The 21,187-nt window shown below is 40.4% G+C and overlaps 1 protein-coding gene across 1 annotated transcript; it reads right to left on the bottom strand.

Moving 5' to 3' along the window:
* Positions 1 to 11,943: 11,943 nt before the first annotated feature.
* LOC115378168 (5-hydroxytryptamine receptor 3A-like) lies at positions 11,944 to 20,111 on the bottom strand. The gene is made up of 10 exons (XM_030078349.1): positions 20,072 to 20,111; positions 18,998 to 19,158; positions 18,368 to 18,412; positions 18,088 to 18,197; positions 15,920 to 16,089; positions 14,920 to 15,080; positions 14,596 to 14,806; positions 12,544 to 12,708; positions 12,287 to 12,372; positions 11,944 to 12,183 (listed from the first exon to the last, which is right to left on the bottom strand). Exons 1-10 carry the CDS (start codon positions 20,109 to 20,111, stop codon positions 11,956 to 11,958), a joined length of 1,377 nt encoding a protein of 458 aa, XP_029934209.1. The 3' UTR covers positions 11,944 to 11,955.
* Between the last annotated feature and the right edge of the window lie 1,076 nt (positions 20,112 to 21,187).

The following is a 21,187-nucleotide window of genomic DNA, read 5'->3' as shown; positions in this document are numbered from 1 at the left end:
AACTGCACCTAAGTGTGTGTGTGTGTGTGTGTGAGAGAGAGAGTGTGTGTGTCCTCTGCGCTGTCTGACTGTACTACTGAGACACCAGAGCCACACTGCTGTGCCCTTTGATCAACTTCACAGAGAGGAGAGATGAGGAAGATGAACGACACAGCCCTCATCTTCAACTCCTGGCCCCAGATGAGAAATCCCTCCCACAGTGGACGCTGTTATTGGCTAACAGGGGCCGAATGCGAGGCAGGAGATGCTGTATAGATAATATATAGAAATTAGGTTTAGGCTTCATCACTGAGGCTGCTGAGAATGAATGTGATTGGTTTAAGGGCTGGGCGACATACGAGTGGCCCAGGGGGAACAGATCCATCCATTTGAGGGGAGAGATTATATGAACCGGGCCCCAGCAGCCAGTCTCATGCTGCTTCAGGGCCCCCGCCGAAAAACGATGAATATTTCAATTTCCCTGTTATTTCATTGACTAGACGTTAGCCAAGAATGATTACTCTGTTCATAGGTCTCACTGTCTTCAACTGAATCAAGAACACTGTTTAATAACCATCATTACTAAATGCTAAACTGATAGTTAATTAAACTTTAGTTCATTTTTTACAGTTAACAATGACATAATAATTCATAATTTTTACGCATTACACAGTAAATTATTTATTAAAATTTATAGTTGCCCACATTATCACATTTCATTTACTATATTATTTCTTAATGATTAGTGAACCTTTAAGAAATCATTTGTAACACATCTACAAACATTACATAAACAGATGGATCAGACAGTTTATAACCCTTTGTTAATGGGTAATATTTGGTTTATAGACGGTCTATTAACATTATTTTGATGGCCATTACAGAGTTGCAACTGATTATTATAATACCGTGATAAATGGTTAATAAATACTTTGTAAACCATCTATTAACATTAGCTGCTGTTATGAAGCTGCATCTACTGCCTATCATAATAAGTTAATGAATGTAACCGCAAGCTGTGATTCCAGGGTTTAAGTTGACACAGGGTGTTATTTAAAGCTTCAGCAGCTTCATTAAAAATATCCAACTTTATTATAGCCATCCACATAATGTTTAAAGATGCTTTACAAACCAGTTATTAACCATTTACAAAGTGCTAAAAAAAAAAAAATAATAATAATCCACTCCATCTATCTATGTAATGTCTGGCGATGTCTTACAAATGAGTTCTTAAAGGTTCACTGACAGTCATTTAAAAATATTTAATATAGTGTATAGCATGTTATAATCTGTTTAACAATACACTGTTAACTAAGTGTTAACTGAAAATAACTATTAACTTAAGTTTAATTTACCATTTATTAATGATGGTTATATAATCTGAATCTTATCATATGGTATCACAGAGACTACATCTTGTCAAATATGAGTCTGTGGTCTGTTGTGTATTAATCTGGGGGTCTTTTACATCAAAATAAGGTTGAGAGCCACGGGCCTGTGGTGTAAAATGTGAGCGGGGCAAGTGTGTATGTGTCAGTGTGTGTGTGTGTGTCATGTGCATCCATTTTTCTGCCATTAGGGTTTCACTATGGCAACACACAGCTACAAAGCGGACATTTGTGGTGATACATGTCCTGATAAGAAGAACAGAGAATTTGATTACAGTGGAACTTGATCACTACAAAAAAAAAAAAAAAAAAAACACAGTCAATTAGTTGATCTGATCCACAGTCCCATTAAAACCCACTCATTCTCATTAGCAGTCCAGCAGCCAAGCTGACGAGACAGAGCTGGGAAAGGATAATTTATCATTTATGTGAAGTATCTTTTTTCACAACTGATTTTTTAAAATTAATTATTCTGGTTCTTAACCACTTTTCCAGTGTTTTCCAGTTTGTCCAGTTTATAAGAGAGCTGAACAAAATGAATGACATAGGCCTTGTTTTCGTCCTGTGGCCCGAGATGAGAAATTGCTCCTACAGTGGACGTGGTTTACCTCCTGACTCCTACAAACGTCTTGTTGCTATTCATAAAACACATGCACCACAACCAATTTGTCTGCAAAAAGACCAAACAAAGAATTTATTTTCACTATCATGTCAGGTCTTTGTGCAGTGTTGTAATGCCACAAGAGTCTGATTGTTTTTTTTTCACCAAATGAAAATCTGTTCAAAGACTTTATGAATCTGTCTACTTTATGACACACTGAGGCTGGCTAACAACATCGTCTCTAACCCCAACCACGTCCTGAACAGCAAAGATGTAAAGATGTACAGCTGCCGTCAAACCATAGATACAGGGTTCCACATTTTGAAGCGTCAGAGTTAAACACTCTTCTGTGACAATAAATCAATCAATTAATCATAATGTTATTGGGTAACGGGGCAGAACATGAGGACAGAGGCAGGTCATGCTGTATGGATAATATATATATGAGATTCAGTACGGTGGCCGAGAGAGCTCACCGCACTGCAAACACCACAACGCAAACAAAAAGCAGTGACGCAAACAAAAGGCAGCAGCGATGCAAATAAAAAGCCCACAATGTAAGTGAATCCACAACGGTAGTGAATGGTCCGACTCTATAATTGGTCCGGGGACTTTACTGTGGACGGACAGGCGGGGAGAAAGAGGCAGAAAAAAGACAAAAAAGTAAGTGAACTGAGCATCCACTGTTTTCAAATTTCTTAGTAGCTACTTCAGCCCTGCTCGCCCCACTGGTGGATTTTGTCATTACCAAAGTTAAGCTACTTTGTTCAAACCCACAGAACTTTATTTTAAATCCAAAGGTTCCAAAGATACCAGATATGCGGTGCTGAATAAATGGGAAATGTGTCTAAAATGATGCAAAAGACATGCAGATATTTTCTGTTTGATGTTGCAGCCATAAAACAATGACATCTAGCATTTGAATATTTCAGTGCAGTGCTGCAGCCAGCAGATACAGAGTGTGTATGTGACAATGTTACAAAATATAGAAAATGTGTTTTTGTTGTGTTATTTTTTTTTTTCTTTTGACTTTTGAAGGTCCTTAAGGGGAAATTTAGTTTTTAGAGGTTCTTTTTTTGTCTTACTGTCTTTCTTCTGTCATTCATACTAGTATCTGTGTGTCCAATCATCAACTGCAGTGAATCATTTTGCTTGTGCACTCATAAATGTGTTAAGTCTGTGTTTTTTTTTTGTTTGTTTTTTTTTTTTGATAATTTTTGAAATTATTACTAGTTCCCTTGTTAAAAAATGTAACTTATTTTAATCACTTCATCAAATTATTACGACTGATTACTTTTTACCTGCTTTTCTAACAAATGTTTAAAACTGCTACTCAACAGTGACTGTCAAGGTAAAAGTTAAAAGTTCTTCAATATAACTTGAATTAGGATCAGATGTTTTGATTTTTAAACACAACCACCAAAACAAATGACGCTTTTTGTTGTTGTTGTTGTTGTTGTTGTTGTTTTTATGTCAAGGACGCCCAGATTGATACACCTTGAACCTGTATTTGACATGATGTTTGCCAAGGTTATTATAGTTAAGTAAAACTAAACTAAAAACTAAAGCTGCACAGCAAAATCCAAAGTGATTTTCAATGTTAAAGCTGAGAGTAAAATTACTGAGTCATTTCAACTCTTTTTTAGTGTAATTCAACTCCAACATAGTTATTCCTCAAAAAGAGTTGGTGTTGATACAGGGAGTCAAATGTCATATTCTGGAAACAACACTACAAATGTTATTTTTATTTATTTTTCCCTCTACAAGTATTAATTTAAATTTCACAAGATAGTTAGTTGACGTCATTCCCACAAGTCCTGTCGTGTCCATAATTTACCTGAAACGAAGCAGGAGGCCAGTCTGCTCATCCCAACTGTGACTGGGAGCATTCATGTGTAAGTAAAATTAAACTTATTGTGTAAAACTTTGATGAATACAGTAACAGTTAACATTACCGTTTTGTTTGTGCATGTTTTTAACTGAACCGGTGCAAATTTAAAATAGGCAGTGATGTTAGGCTTAGCATTTCTGCATTCTAATGTTCTAACATTAATGAAATTGTGTATCAGCGTTAGTTAAACAAGTATTGGGTTTCATTTCCAGGTTAGACACCTCTCCTTAGACGGAAATGTTGGGGATTATCACCGGTAAAACATTTTCTTTCTGCTAACATTAACGTCTCACACACACACACACACACACACACACACACACACACACAGGACTAGCTTCTTTCATATATGTCTCAGTTCACTCCGGTCCCACCTGGTAAAACATGAGATGAGATTTTAATAACCGCAGTGTTTACCTAATTTGTTCTAAAGTCTGTTTACTTGCTGCACAGAGAAAGGCTAAACCATTACAGCTGTATTACAGTGCAGTGCAGTCATTCATACTTTGGTCAATGCAGCTGTCATGTCCATATCTGTCAAGTGTGTGTGTGTGTGTGTGTGTGTGTGTGCGCGCATCCAGGTTATTAAAGTTTTGCATTTTTCATTCCTTTTTATTTTTATTTTTATTTTTATTTTTATTTCGTTTCGACTTTTTGTTCTCAATATCAGTATAGTTTTAATTAGTTTTTCAAGCCAGTTTGCAAGTTTAGTGTATTTTTGGAAAACGCTTAGTTTTTGTTAGTCTCAGTTTTAGTTGTAGTCTGTTTTTTTTTTTTTTTTAATACAGGGTATTTGTCAAGGGTGAAATTTAAAAAGGGGGAAAAAAAGTATTGTGTAGTAAAACCTCAATAAAACGTCATAGAAATACTAAATGTATTGGTATGATGTTTTATCAAAATTGAGGACAGATGAGCAACCAAATAACCTGTCAAAGATGAAAAGTAAAGACATTTTCTCTTTAATTTTAGTTTATATAAAACAGTTTCAGCTAGTTATTATTTTGTATAGCCTTGTTTTTATTTTTATTTCAGTTAATGAAAATGAAAATGTTTTTTCACATTTAGTTTTTGGTGTTTTGTTAGATTTTGTTGGGATAATAAGCTTGGTGTGTGTGTGTTCGTGTGCATGTGAACACTCACATCTCATAGATGAACAGATCTGGCTTACACAGCATTTCTCTGGGAAGAGCAACCTGACTGATCCCACAAAACTGAGAACGGTCCCAAGAGTTGTGCCAACTCTTGGGACCGTTGTGCCAATTCTGTACCAACAGGCCAGGAGAAAATGATCAACAATCAATCAGGCAATCAATCAATCAATCAATCAATAAAATGTGAGCAGATAATTGTGAAAAGACAAACAAAGAGGACATTTTGGCAGCAACACTTTTTCCACTAGAAGAGGAGAGAGAGAAGAGATATTTGGAGTCAAAACCAAGTTCAACAAAGATGAAACTTTACTAAACGCTGTGGGGAAAACTGGCAGCGAAAATGATAAATGAATACAACAGAGACGGAGGGAAAAAGAGCACAAGCACGAAAAAGATTCATGTTACACAGGATGAGGTATAAGCCATCCAAGGTTCCTGCAGACTCTGCAAGGCAGGGGCGTCGTCCTCCCTGAGCCAAGTTTGCGCCTGACTACATACCTATGTATGAAGACTTTCCTACTCTGGTGTTGTTGAGGGGGGCTGGACATCACTGGGGTTGTCAAGTGGGCTCCTACTTTTCACTGATTTATGCCCACAGCGTCTCCAGTAGACTCAGCAGTGGATTCTGGTGTCCCAGAACCACCCCCCTCTGTGTCTGTCCAACCAGTCTACTTGGGAGACCAGCTCGGGTCCTTCCTCTTCAGCCACAGCCATTGGCTACTCTGCTCTGCAACTCTGGATGTTTCTTTCATTGACGGGCGTAGGGTTTGTCCGCTGATGCCCAGGTCCTTCATCAGTCTTACTGTGGATGTTTCCACAAAGCCACAACACCTGGGCTGATCTTGACAGCCCAGCCTCGCTGTTCAGCCTCCACTGCAAGATCTGTGTACGGCAGTTTCTTTCTTTCAAAGGCTTCCTGCAGAGTATCCTCCCAAGGGACTGTGAGTTCAACCAAGTAACCTCTGCACTATGAGTTGGACCACATGACCAGGTCAGGCCACAGGTTGGTGATGGCTATTTCTGGTGGAACTGTTAGCCATTGGCCCACGTCCACCACCATTTGCCAGACCCATGCTGCCTCTGGTTCTCCCATCCTGGTCTTTGGTTGGGATTTGCGAGGTCTATGTTCCTCCTCCTGAACAAACGCAACAGGCATGCAAGAGCTGGTTCTTCTGGGCGGCAAGGCATTGATGGTGGTTCTCCTGCTTTCCAGAGTTGCTGCCAGGCATTTTAAAACTTGGTTGTGCCTCCAGGTGTAGCGTCCTTGCGAGAGGCTGACTTGGCAGCCAGTGAGGATATGTCACAGTGTAGCTGGTGTTGAACAAAGGGGGCAAGATGGATCTTCACCCAGGCACTGGTTGAGGTTTTGAGGGGATGGAAGGACATCATAGGTGGCGCGAATGAGGAAGCTTATCCTGCTCGCCTCCATCTCCCACGTCGTTCCAGCTGATCTTTCATTTTCCACACTCTCTGATCTCATCCACTGGCCCTGCTTGACCTGCAACACAGCCTTTGCACACCTGCTGGACTCCTGTCGACGGATTTCAGCGATGACCATCTTCCTCCTTCTTGTGAGGCTGCCTTACTCCAGCAGGGCCGTCTCTTGCCAAGCCCAAAACCCCCTCTTCCGTGTTGGACTCGACCCACGATGTCACTATGGTGGAGAGCAGATCAACCAAAACAGCTCAGTGCAACCATCACTCCCAGATGACCTAAACAGGTTCTATTCCCGGTTTGAGGACACGAACATCACGAGTGCACAAAGACTGACACCAGCATCCACTGACCAGGTTCTGCAGCTGTCTACTGAAAGTGTTAGGAGGACCTTCTTGAGGATAAATCCTCGAAAAGCCTCCAGACCAGACAATGTACCAGATCGTGTCTTCTTGAGCTATGCAGACGAACTAAAGGATGTCAGACATTTTTAATACCTCCCTCTCCCAAGCTGTTGTGCCCACCTGTTTTAAAAGTGCCATCATAGTACCAGTTCCCAAAAATTCAAACCCCCGCTGTCTAAATGACTATCGCCCTGTTGCCCTCACACCAGTTCCTATGAAATGCTTTAAGCAGCTTGTCAAGAACCACATTAAATCCCATCTCCCTGCCAGCATGGACCATCCACAGTTTGCATACAGGGCAAACCGGTCTACCGAGGATGCCATATCCACCCTGCTCCACCTCATCCTCACTCATCTGGAAGACAAGAACACCTAAGCCAGGATTCTGCTAGTTGATTTTAGCTTGATTTTAGCTTGATTTTAGCTTGATTTTAGCGTGTCTTAATTTTAAACTGACAATTTGGAATGTTAATTATTGCACTGTTCTCTTTTAGTTTTAGTCTGTTTTTAACTTGCAAAACAGTATTTCGTTTTTATGTATCTGCATAAGAATGACAATTAAAGTGAATCTGAATCTGAGATTGTGCCAGCTGCACGTTTTGCTCACCACTTCCTTCCTGTTGACAGGGTTGGGGCAGCTGCTTGGATTACAGTGTACTTTGACTCAGCTAGAGTCATTTGTAGCCTCACTTTGGTGAACTTGAACTCCTCTGTGAGGCTAGTGGGAGGTAGTTCGAGTAACCCATGGCCGTAAAGAGCTATGCTGCTCAAATACCGAGGCACACCTAGCCACTTCCTCATGTAGGAGCTGACCATCCTCTCCATCTTCACGACTCCTGTGAGGGTAATAAAAGGAAAATAAAGGAGCTGAGTGGATATCAGGAGTGGGAATCAAGAAAAGGAGTATGGGTTGTGTGGAAAATCATCTCGACAAAACATACTCACCATTTCAATCCAGATGACAGGAATGAACGTCTGTGTTTTCTCAATCTATGACTAAACACACATGTCACATCAAGCACAGTTTGAGCTAAAAGCACACACATTTTCATGCACACCCTGCACAGGTTCACCACTCACCACAGCCACGATGGAGTAGAGATAGACATTGAGCTGCACCACGGTGCGGTGTGTGTGGTCCAGGACGGGCCGCGTGGACGTGAACGCCTCGTTACCTCTGGTCAGGTTCAGGTGGTCAAGCACGTCCTGGTAGCTGCACACTTTTCGAGAAGACACTCCATCTCGTATGGAGGAGGAAAATACACAGCGTCTTCACAAAGGCTCAGTACAGTGAAATAAAAAGAGTGCAGTGCTGCTCAGGCTCAAAATCTGGCTTTTTTTCTTTGCTGGGTTAAAGGCAGGATATTAAAATTCTGTCCCCCCACCAAGAGGCTGCAATTTGCCAGCTTTTAAAGGAATAATGCAACATTTTTGGGCATTTGTATTTGAAATACATGTCTTAGAAATTAAGAAAAAAAAAAGAGTCATTTCAGGATAAGTTAATTTGTGGTGGATCTTCCTATACCTTGAGCACTGTGTCGATTACTGTGATGCAGATTCAAGTAGTCGGTCAAATGCACATGATAGTCTGGGAATAAGACAGCTTTGGACTCGCTGCAAGGTTCATTTCTTCACTTTGACAAATCCAGGCTAATGACTCCCATAGACTTCAAGTATTTATGCTAAGCTAACACAAAATGCTACCCATAGAAACTGAACCACTGGATGTACAGAGGTGAGAATGATATCAAACATTTTGTCTCAGTCTGGGGAAGTTGGAAAAAGAGTATTTTGCCCAAAATGCTGGAGTATTCCTTCAACAGGAACTCCAAATGCTGTGCAGCAGAAGTGGCTCGCTGGTAGAATAAACAGATAAATTAGCTAAAACAAAAGCTTAAACCTGTGGCCTCCAACCTCAATAGTATTTATTTATTTATTTTTTTTTTTTTTTTTTTGGTAGATAAACAATTGTTTGTATAAAATCAGTATCTGATGAATCTGTGTCCAGATGCCCGGTGGAAGTCAGCAGTTTAGCAGCTAAAGGCAAATATTTGTACTGTCATTATATACACCAACTATTCTCAGATCACACCCAGGTTATGAAATGTTTGATCTGTTGCCCTCTGGCAGGCGCTACAGGTGCATCAAGGTACGCACAAACAGACTTAAAAACAGTTTCTACCCGAGAGCCATAACCACTCTCAACTCTCATATGCACTGACACTGATGCAAGACGCATTTGCAATATATTTATAACTGTCAATGCTGTATGAGTGAAGTAAGGCGATGTGTGAAGTGATTGTATTGTATTGCGTATAGTTTGTACATGTTGCACTTTAAAGGAGTAGCTCTCCTATCTCGTACAGAAATGCATAATGATAATAAAGGCTATTCTATTCTATTCTATTCTATTCTATTCTTTTATTCGTCATAATAAAACCCCTCCTGTAACATCTGTCAAAGTCAAGCATGAGGGGAAAAAACCCCACAGAGTAATATAAAAACTGGGAACAACAATGAAATTAAACATGAGTCCATGAGTCCAGCTTATATGGCTGCTTAAATTAATGAAAGTGCAGCATGCATCCAGGCGACGCAAATATTTAATCAGCATCTCACCCCGAACTGCAGTGAACATCTGTCTTACCTGGGAAGAGGAGCAGCAGGAGGAGGACAGCTCCAGGTATCATAACTGCGCCTAAGTGTGTGTGTGTGAGAGAGAGTGTGTGTCCTCTGCGCTGTCTGACTGTACTACTGAGACTCCAGAGCCACACTGCTGTGCCCTTTGATCGACTTCACAGAGAGGAGAGATGAGGAAGATGAACGACACAGCCCTCATCTTCAACTCCTGTCCCCAGATGAGAAATCCCTCCCACAGTGGACGCTGTTATTGGCTGACAGGCTGAACGTGTGGCGAGATTCTACTGTTATTGAGGATGGTGGATGATATTGTGATGATTATGCATACATTAAGGAGGATTGTAAAATGCATGGGGTTGGGCAGAAGAATGAATGAGACTCTCTGGAGGTCGGGCGCCTCCTTTCTCATTGATCAGCTGACAATAACAGCAGAATCTCACTACGTTTCAGCCCAAGCATGAAACAATATGTTTATGTATATGAGCCATATTCCTCATTTTGTGGCTGAACATTGAAACAGTCCTGGTATACTGTGGCTCATGCAGAAGAAATGTCTCATTTTTAAGGAGATGAGTGTAATGACAGTTATTAAACATAATGGACTGCGATTTTCAGAATATATACTGTAAATTAATCACACCACTTGGTCTGAAACTAATACCAACCACCAGCCAGATGCTGCTAAAATGTGCAAGTGACATTATGATGCTGTGTTTAAGACCAAGTATGAATTAGTTCTCTAGTGGCCTACTTCTTGATGTGATGCTCAGTAAATGGAGATTTTTTCTGTACTTGCTTCTAGATTTAATGGGAGGAATTGTGGTTTCCTAGCGACAAGCTCAACATGGACAGAAATTAACAGTAAATTATGAACAGGAGGTTATAGCTTTCCTAAAATTTCAAACACTGGTTCCATACTTCCATGTTTGACCAAAGAACCTGAACAGGGTGTACTGTGTATTTTATATTATAGTTTATTTATCAAAGCAGCATGAATGGGTGATATTTTTCCATTTTGTTTTTTGTTCTTTTAGCACACGTTACATGCGCACACAGCACTGCGATCAAGGCCATGTAGGAGTTTTATTTGCTTCTTCACTTTTCCCTCCAGAGTCTTGATTCAAGGTTCCTGAGCTGAGTCTCACTGAAAAGGCCGACATGAACACTTTGCTGACAAGCCTCTTGTTTTTTTGTTTTTTTTTTTTTGCCTTTTTGTTGGCATCTGTAGCTGTGAAGGAATATGGATTATAAATATCATTCAGAAGCGATACATAAGGCAAGGTGCTGCACTAGGACATTGCATTCCTGCAAAATCAATAAAATGCTTAATCTTTATCCTACCGCTACAACTGCACCACATTTTCTTCTGCACACACTTACAACAACGGTGTATGACAATTTAAAAAAAAAAAAGCACAATCTCTATTTAAATAGCACTGCATGACAGTTACACGTTTTTAAAACATCACATCAAGAAATGAGCTTTGTCACAAAGGTTAATACACAAATTGAAACAAGCACAGGAGCGACACTATCAGACATTATAAATCATAATAACAGAACAAATCAACATCTCACTGTCTCAAATGCGTCCACAAACAACATTGGCAGGGAACGGCTTGTGAACATGCTTTGGCACAGAGGCTCTATGTTACACACACTGGACACAGGCGACAACACATCGCAGGACGCCTAAATCCTGCAATACCCTACAGTCTAGAACAGTGATACTCAATTTACAGCCCGGGGGACAAATGTGGCCCTCCATAAGGTGCCGAGTAGCCCGCCAACCATTTTCTAATTCACAATGAAAATAAATTTATTCACACTGGGATTTTTTTTAAACATTTATATCAGTGAGTAAATGTCAAGTAATACCCCCTAGATGTTACTTGGGCCTATTAGTGATCAGTGATCTGCGACACTGGATTTCTATTTAAAAGTTCACCCACACTTGACCAGCTTGGGCTGCTGTGACTAAACGTTACGCAAACATGAAGCAGAAATGAGGATAACTCGGATACCATGAATGTGTATTTCATAATAAGAGCTTAAATCTGCTTTTCATTCTGCCCCTGCTGAGAGCAGTTTATGTTTATGGTTTTTGAATCATTATGAATCATTCCAGAGGGAGGGAGGCAGGAGGCTCCAGCTGTATGTTTAATGTGGTATAATCTCTTCCAAATTTATCCAAAGCATTTACAACTAAAACACAGTTGCAGCTGTTAAATGCAGTAAAATATGAGATTTATCTGTCAGTCCTTGTCTCAGGTTAATTTAGTTTATAAGTCAGTTCATTGAAGAAAAAAAAAACTGTGTTATGGGCCTTTTAATGTTTATTTATTTTATCTGATAAATACTGTTAATATTTGTTTATTAAATAGTCTCTGGCCACATGTTGTTTTGTATAAGTGGCCCCCAGGGGAAAGCCATTTGAGTATCCTTGGTCTAGAAGGACACAACTTCTCTAAGAGCTCCATTCTATACACATGAATATTAGAAAAAGTGAGACAGTGACGACATAGAAAATGAAGAACAGGGTGTTGATTTTGGTGGCGGCTCTGGTCCAGTAGCCCGGCGTCCCTCCGTCCATCGTGCCGCTAAGGAGCAACGCCTGGCTCCTCTGCAGCCTCCTCAGCTCCTCCAGGATCAGCAGCAGCACACCACACTCTCCTGCTGGCCTGCCGCTCCCCACCTGGACACAGCGGACTGGAGTTAAAATCCTGCCATGACTGACAATGCTGTCAAGATTTATTTTTATTTATTTTTTTTTTAAAGAAGTCGACCAGAGTCCTAACCTGTTCAGCCATGGGCAGCAGTTCACATGGTGTGTCACCACCAGGCATGTCACAGACACACACACAGTGATTGTCTCGTTTTTCCTCTGCAAACACAGTGATCACCCAAACAAAATGATTCAGCGCATCCAAATCAAGAAAAATTTGTACCCAGCAAAGCTCTAAAAGCCTCTGCAAACTGATCCATTTACTCTTGATTAACCTGTGATCTGGTTCAGGATTGTATAAGCTCTCATTTTAGCTGTAGTGGGTCTCACCTCTGTCACAGAAATGAGTTTTAGATTCACCCTGCTTGCCTTCACAGTTGTCTCTCAGCCTGCAGCTCTCCTGGGTTGGAGAGTCCTTCTCCATCAAATGCGTCACCAAGATTGTCTCCAAGAGATTCAGCAGCATCAGAGCAAAAATCACAATGCAGTAGGTCGCTGGAATGAGGAATAAGTGTGAGTAAAAGATTATAACAACCCAGAGTGGTGTTTAAAACATTTACAATGCTTCACACACGGAAAATAAAAATAAATACATAAAGAGACAAATACATAAAAAATTGTCAGAGAAGACATATAGATCATATAGATTCCAACGATCTTTGATAGAGATCTATGGAAAGGCTTGTCTATCAAAACAAGTGTTCAGAAGCCGCTTGAAACAGTCCAGCAAATTGAATTGGCTGGGGAAGATCGTTCCAGAGAGTCGGAGCTAAGGCTGCACAGGGATGGATAAAAGGCCAGGATTTGATGATCAGAGTGGTCGAGAAGTGGTATGAGGAATTGGATATCGGAGATGTAACTGGGCAAAGTCATGTAGGGCTTTATATGTAATCAATAGAGTCTTACAGTTTATTCTGAATTTTGCGGGGAGCCAAAGGAGGGAAGCACAAACGGTTGTAATGTGGGACCTACAGCTCGTTCTAGTTAATAATCTAGCAGTGACATTCAGAACCAGTTGTAAATGATTTAAAGCGGCTTGACCGAGGTGTGTGTAATAATAATAATAATAAATTATTAATTAATTATTATAATAATAAAACTTTATTTGTATAACACCTTTCATACAAGAATTGCAGCTCAAAGTGCTTCACAATAAAAAGAAGAACACATTAAATAAAACATTAAAAAGAATAAAACACAGCACAGGGTGGAATTAAAAAGAAATGGCTAAAAATTGAAATAAGATTTGAAATAAAACAAAAGATGCAAATAAAACAATAAAAGACAACAGTGTGGAATAAAATAGGAGCTAGTTAAAGGCTAAAGTGAAAAGGTGGGTCTTTAATCTTCTTTTAAAGATGTCTAGTGAGCTGGCTTCCCTGATGTCTAAAGGTAGTGTGTTCCAAAGCTTAGGGGCGTAAGTAATAAAGGCGGCATCCCCAATTTTCTTTCGACTGTTGTAGGGAACCAATAAACCAGCAGCAGACGATCGCAGTGTTCTTTGGGGTGCATAGCCAATAAGAGAGTTGGCAATGTAGCTTGGTGCCAGCCCATGAAGTGCTTTGTATACAAGTAGGAGAACCTTAAAGTCAACTCTAAATGTTACAGGGAGCCAGTGTAGGGCAGCTAAGACTGGACTAATATGCTCTCTCTTCCTGGTTCTGGTTAATAAGCGAGCAGCAGAGTTTTGGATGAGCTGAAGTCTGTCAGTAGTTTTCTTTGGGAGGCCGGTAAAAAGTACATTGCAGTAGTCAAGTCTGCTTGAGATAAAAGCATGTATTAGTTTTTCAGCATCTTTTTGATTTATATATGGTCGCACTTTAGCGATGCTTCTAAGGTGGAAGAATGATGTCATCACCTTGTTAATGTGGGACTTGAAACTAACATCTGAATCCAATACAATGCTAAGACTTGTAACCTCAGCTTTAATCCTGGGAGCCAGTTTCCCCAAGTTAATGGACAGCATCTCTCTTTTTGTTTTGGGGCCAACTAACAGGATCTCTGTTTTGTCTTCATTTAACTTTAAGAAGTTATCGCTCATCCATTTGTTCACTGCCATAAGACAGGTAGTGATGGAATTTATCGCTGTAGCATCATTTGGTTTGGCAGAAATATACAGTTGTGTGTCATCTGCATAACTATGAAAACATACATTGTGCTTTCTGATGGGCAGCATATATAGTGAGAAAAGTAATGGACCAAGGCATCTCCCTTGTGGAACTCCATAGCAGTTGTCCTGTGCCCCAGACACATGATCTGTGTCTGGGGCACAGTTCCCTCTACAGATCACGTTCCCTCTACATGATCTGTAGAGGGAATTACAATAATCTGGATGGGAGAAAATTAAAGTGTGAATTAAAAGTTTGAGATCCCCAGGTGTACCTATGAGCGGAGTTTTGTTGGACATGGCGGGCAGGATTTCGTTCAAAATGAGCAGCAGCACTGAGATGGCCAGCAGCACGGTGACTTTGAAGCCCAGCTTCTCCCCCCGATGATCTGAGATGAAGAAGGAGGCCAGGTCCAGACACAGGAAGAACAGGATGGGCAACAGGAAGTTGATGATGTGGAGGAGAGGCCTCCTCTTCATGGTGATCTAGGAGCACATGTTCAAGAGTCAGGCTGGATCTGCCACATGCAACAGATAATCTGAAGTTTGATGATTGAAACAAAAAAAAAAAAAACAGAATGTCTCCTTGTGATGCGCACAGTGTATATCAAATTTTCCCAATCTCCGTGTTCGAAATTGAACGAGTTGCTAGAGACCGTCAGGTTGAGAAAATCCCACTCGCCCTGCGTCTTCATCACCTCACGAGAAAACTGCGTGGCCCGGGACGAGTTGGAGAACGGGACGAGCTGCACTTCATCAACTGCAGTGTGGAGGGAGAGAGAGAGAGAGAGAGAGAGACAGGGAAGTGACAGAGGGTCGAATGAAAATAATATTACAAGTAAAGGCTCATTTATGATCATTTTACCCATGAAAATAAATGCATCCGTTTCCAACAATGTAACCATCACTACCCACATACTTCCATTCCTCCTTTACGTTGGCACGGATTTTTAAAGACCATGATTTTATGCAGTTCCTGTTGAAACAGGGTGTTTGGGCAGGATGTTGTGCAAGTAAGGATCGTGCACCAAGTGCAAACCAGTAGGATATCAATTTTATTTAAAGGGACAGGTGGATGAGAGAGTTTAAATGTATGTTTAAAGACTTGAAAGTTTCATTGGATGCAATTTTGATTCCCGCCAACTAGTGCAGGATGATGTCACCGTTTAAGATACTCCATTTTATAGAAAGTAGAAGTCATGTGAGGTCATTTCATGGGGACTTTGAGCAATACAGCCACTAGAGGGCAGCACATGGCGGTGGAGGTGGAGGTAAAAATAACGTTCCTGCTACAAAGAGGCGAAAGCTGAGTTAGTGCTGAGATGGTGGTGGCCTGTGAGGTCATTAAATACTGTACATCACAACATGAGGATGGAGAATTCTTTTTATCTTATATTATCATTTCTTAAAAATTTCTTCTTCATGTCTCACTCATAAATCAATCTTGCTTTAACTATTGGCTACACTGCCCCCCTTGATTTCCCGGTGGTACTGCAGAGTATGGACAGAAGGCCCTGTCTCTATCCTTAAATGAACATTAATGATACAGGACGGACGGTCTGACGCCACATGCATCAAAAGAAAGTATCTCCCACTCACCGCTGTGAATCGCAGAACCAATGGTGATGTTGCAGCTCTGGGTGTCGAAGGGGAACTTGTGGACGTCCATCTTACAGGTGCTGACCACCCTCAGATCATCCTCCAGAGTCACAGTGCCATCATGGTCAACATATACATACGGACTTTGAGGAGCGTCGTCCTTCTCTGTCCTGAGACAACACACACACACACACACACACACACACAGAATTTTCTCATAGCACAGTAGCAGGACACTTAATGAGGGCACTTAGTGATTTTTAACATTTGGTCCATTTACTACAATTAACCCACATTTTACATCATAACAAAACATTTTGCAAATCATGCATCGGGTACTAAAGATTTCACAACATACAATCAAAATCCCTCGCTTTTTTGTTTAGCTGTGTAAAGCAAACATTTCTCCGAGGACTATTTTCTGATGGAGAAGCCGTATCGCTCCGCCCAATGTCAAGTCACTGAAACACAACAGTGCTGCCGCTTTCAGGAAAACTAATGTGGATGGTTTTATTACGTCAATGGGATAGTGGTGTGAAGAAAGTTTGAGGTCACTGAACGTTCATTTTCACATCGTAGCTGAACGAATGGAAACCACCGGCTGGAGAACAGGGAGAAAAATGATATGACGGCTTGCTCTGAGCAACGATTAGCAGAAACATGAAGAATAAACATTTTGTGGGTACTATTCTGAACATGGAAAATCACTGGTACAGTCCTTTAAACCACAGTTTCTCAAATGGGTTAAATCAACACATCTATGAAAATTGGTCTTTATTTCAGGGGTAAATTGATAACAGCCCGAAAAGGTGATTAGCAAAAGCCCCTGAAAGGTGGGGTTGAAATTATACAACTCTGTTCAGCCTTAATGTGACTGCTTACTGTTGTTACTTTTGCTGCTTAGCCACATTAATCGGAGCTGATGTTAAATTGGAGTGGCACACCCCCAGCTGAAACAAAACATCTGCCGGTGAGTTTATGAAAAGATATATGTTTGTTGTGGCGCCAACACTGGAAAGCAGTAGCCTATATTTAAATATAACTGTTAATATGAGTTGGTTGTAGATAAAGATCAGCTGTGCTGCTGAGTCGTTGTTACGACACCTGTTAGGTTAAAAATGACTGAGAAGTTGGCAGATGTATAACTATCAGTCCATGAAAAAAATGATTTTTTTTTCCAGTGGATATTCTAGTTACAACATGATTGAGCTAGCAAAGCAGTTTTGTGTTGCTATGTGTGGTATTTATTCAGTTTTGGGAAATCACTATGTCTAGAAAACATGATAAGCCCAAGTTGGCTGGCTGACTAGGACTAGTTAACATCAGATCTCATGTATTTCTGCTGAAACGGAGAGAATACTAGCAAAAAACTTCTATATTTTGAGAGCGAAATGCCCACAGTATGAATACATTTTGATTATACATTTTATTTTGTTGGGAATCGTTATAATCGCATTATTACACTCGAGGGTGTGTTTGACTGTCATTACTGTAACTTCACACCCACTTGTGTAATAATGCTTAAATATAAGTTAGAAAATAGCATCCATGCAAGGTTCATTAAAAAATATTATTTAGCCTAATACATATTCATTAAAATATAAATTGAAGTTCATAAACGGAATTTTATATCCAGTATTCAATTTCATCATCCTGAAAAACCCAGAAAGTTCAGCACGTGGAGGTACCTCCTGTAAAAATTTCACAGGGGGTACATCACTGAAAAAAAGTTTGAGAACCGCTGCTTTAAACCACATTTGTCATGAGTGAGTATGCTGTGTGTATCCTTCAGTGTGACAAACAGTGGACGATAAATGTTTGATTACTGAATTGAATGAGCACACAGCATACCTCACTGACTCGCTAACCAAAGACAGGGCTGGATATAGTGGCATCAGCAAACACCCTATTAAATTAAATCTCACACACATGCACTCACACAGACCACATGCACACACATACACACACACTTAGCCTCCTGTTCACTCACACACTCTCTCTTTCCCTGTGATTTCATACAATGCATTAGGTCTAATTTGATTTTTCACTATTATCAGTTTCACTTTTCTGTTTTGTTTTTTGTTTGTTTGTTTGTTTGTTTGTTTGTTTTTAATTTATGCACAAGTGGTAGTTTCCATGTGAGTGTGTGTGCCGGTGCACGTGCTCACATCTCATAGATAAACAGGTCTGGTATCCACAGCTTTTTTTTGGGCAGAGAAACCCTTGTGATGCCACAGAAGCGGGAGGGGTCCCAGGAGATGAACTCATTGTTCCACTTCTGCAGAAAATTACCAGCAAATGAGAGATAAAAGTCACCGGCAAATCAGAAAAGAAAGGATGAAGGCTGAATAAGAGGTGAGACTGTCATCTTAGCGGGAATTCACTTGACTGCCTTGAATTGAAATTATTTCTTTTAAAAAATAATCTGGATTCATTGAGACGACTCACCATGATTACCCAGATGAAGGGAATGAACGTCTGAGTTTTCTCAATCTATGAATAAGAAAACGCATGTGAGAACACATTTACCACACCACACACCTACCAACCACTGCAGGTAGACAGAGTGAGCACATTTACTTTAGTGCAGTACAGTTGGGTTTTACATGCAAAACATATCATAAGCTCATAATAATTGATGCATTATCAGAGTTTTTTAAAATGTTTTATTTAACCCTCTCAACAGGCCTTTAATTTCTGTCAAAAATATGTAAAAATTAATAATCGCTACTTTACACTGTTTTTCTTTCCAACAAAAGAAACCAAAGCAACAGTTTTATATGTTTATGTATGTTTTTGAAAAGAAAAAAAAGAAAATTTTCTTTTTCAGAGAGCTCTCGGTGAACCCGAGTGTCAGAATATAGACTCTTTTTGAGTAAATAAGTAAAAGTAAGAAAAAGTAAAAGATCTAAATACTTTTCCCATCCGTCCACCCCTTTTTCCACACACACACATACACAGCTAACCTCACAACCCTCAGCATCACTTTTCTGCCAGCACTTATCAGATAAGACCTAAAACGTGTAGACACACACACACACACACACACACATATACACACACAGGAGCGCCTTTTACCACAGCCAAAATAGCATAGAGGATGATGTCCAGTTTGACCACGGTGCGGTGTGTGTGGTCCAGAACGGGCCGCGTCAGTGTGAACACGTCGCTCCTTCTGGTCAGGTTCAGGTGGTCGATCACATCCTGGTAACTGCACACTTTCTGACAGGACGTCCCGTCTGGATTCAAAGCAATTAGGAGGCACTTTTCAAAGCCCAATAATTTATTCAGCAAATTAAAATTGTGCTATCGCTGCTATGTTTGTGTTAGTATCCGAGTCTGTGCTCCTCTGGGAAGGAGGAGCAATTCATCTTTCTGCATACATTTTTATTTCATCAACAGTCAGGACTTGAACTTCCTTACACTTTACAGCAGTGGTTTTCAGTTTTGTTTCAGTAATGTATCCTCTTTGTAGTAGGTTTTCAGCCAAGTATCACCTGATTAGTGAAAAAAAAGGTAGAAAACAAAATCCTGTATAACGAGGTCCAATCTAAGTCTATCAGTGTCTGAGACAACAAGATTTTGTTGTTTCTCTTTTTGCTTCTTCCTTGTGTCTTTCTCATTGTTTCCAGCTGTACTGCCACATTTCAAATACATTTTAAGGATTTTTTTTGTTGTTGTTGTTGTCTTGTCTTGATTTCAACCACAAACACACACATCTGACACCTTCAGGAAAGCCGGAGGGAAAACTGAATATAAAATGTTCTTTATCAAATTTACATTTACAGTTTTAATTGAAGTTATTGTAGCAACTCAGGTATTTATTATCAAAATAACACAATTTCTTCAAGCACTTCACTGAAAATCGAAACACTCTGCAAACTTTGGAAATGGCACAATAAAATTGAAACTTTTTCAAGGTTTTCCAGCACTGAGACAAACCTATTTTTCTGTGAAATCTGTAACACTGAGACCCTTTCAAACAGTCCCATGTGGCTGGATAATAAATAATAACACAGAAACTACCGCCATCATTAATACTTACCAGAAGAAAAATGGTAAATCAATTAGCTGTTAAAGCAAATAGGCCAGCGTTTCAACAGCAAGCCATATGGTGTGAGGTTTAGACATGCAGCAGGACGGACATCTTACCTGTGAGGAGGAGCAGCAGGAGGAGAGCTCCGGGTGTCATAACTGCTCCTGAGTGTCTGTGTGTGTGAGTGTGTGTGTCCTCTGCGCTGTCTGACTGCGTTACCGAGACACCAGAGCCACACTGCTGTGCCCTTTGATCGAGGAGAGATGAGCAAGATGAGCAACACAGCCCTCGTCTTCACCTCCTTGGCCCCAGATGAAAAATCCCTCCCACAGTGGACGCTGTTATTGGCTGAGGAGGAGATGCTGTATGGTTAATATATAGAAATTAGGTTTAGGCTTCATCACTGAGGCTGCTGAGGATGAATGTGATTGGTTTAAGGGCTGGGCGACGTACAAGTGGCACAGAAGGAACAGATCCATCTGTCTGAGGGGAGATATAATATGAACTGAGTGTTTCTTCACAGTGTAAAACGTGAGCGGGGCGAGGTCGCGGCGGGTCAGCATGTCAGTGTGTGTGTGTCGTGTGCATCCATTTCTCTGCCATTAGGGTTTCACTGTGGCAACACGCAGCTACAAAGCAGACGTTTGTGATGATACATGTCCTTCGCCCGAGCAACACACAGTAAACACAGCCTGAGAGGAACAGGGAATTTGATTACAGTGGAACTTGATCACAAAAAAAAAAAAAAAAGTCAGTTACATAACGCACAAAGTCCCCATTAAAACCCACTCATTCTCATTAGCAGCCGAGCTGACAATGGACTAAAAGAGCGAGAGAGAGCTGGGAAATGTTAATATATTATTTATGTGAGGTATCTTTTGCTGTTTTGAAATTAATTAATGTGGTTCCTTGAGTGCATGTTTTCCAGTTGGTCCACATATGAGAACAAATCAGCTTCCCAATTCTGGTTTCTCCGCAGACCCATAGTCATCACACTGTCTTCGCTTAAGATCTACTTCCCATTCATTTGCCTTTGCATTTATTCATTTTAAAGTGGTCCTTTTTGCTATATATAGAGATGGCAAAGTGTTGGAAAAAACCAGAGGGGAGTTTCAGTGATCATGGCCATGTCAGGGCAGATCCCACCATTGAAATAAAGCAGCTTTCCCACATTCGATGAACCAAACACATCCCCAGGCCTCAATCATGAATCAGTCAAAGCGAGAGGCGAT

This window comes from Myripristis murdjan, chromosome 19 (genome assembly GCF_902150065.1).
Source record: "Myripristis murdjan chromosome 19, fMyrMur1.1, whole genome shotgun sequence".
In the NCBI taxonomy this organism is placed as follows: Eukaryota; Metazoa; Chordata; class Actinopteri; order Holocentriformes; family Holocentridae; genus Myripristis; species Myripristis murdjan.
This window is presented reverse-complemented; position numbering and strand designations above follow the sequence as displayed.

Excerpts from the sequence above, each read along its gene's own strand:
- LOC115378168 (XM_030078349.1), bottom strand. The coding sequence starts at position 20,111 with ATGACACCCGGAGCTCTCCTCCTGCTGCTCCTCCTCACAG. Across the intron at positions 19,159-20,071 it reads CCTGCTGCTCCTCCTCACAG|ACGGGACGTCCTGTCAGAAA; the intron begins GTAAGATGTCCG and ends CTTTGAATCCAG. Across the intron at positions 12,373-12,543 it reads AACTCATTTCTGTGACAGAG|AGGAAAAACGAGACAATCAC; the intron begins GTGAGACCCACT and ends CTGTGTTTGCAG.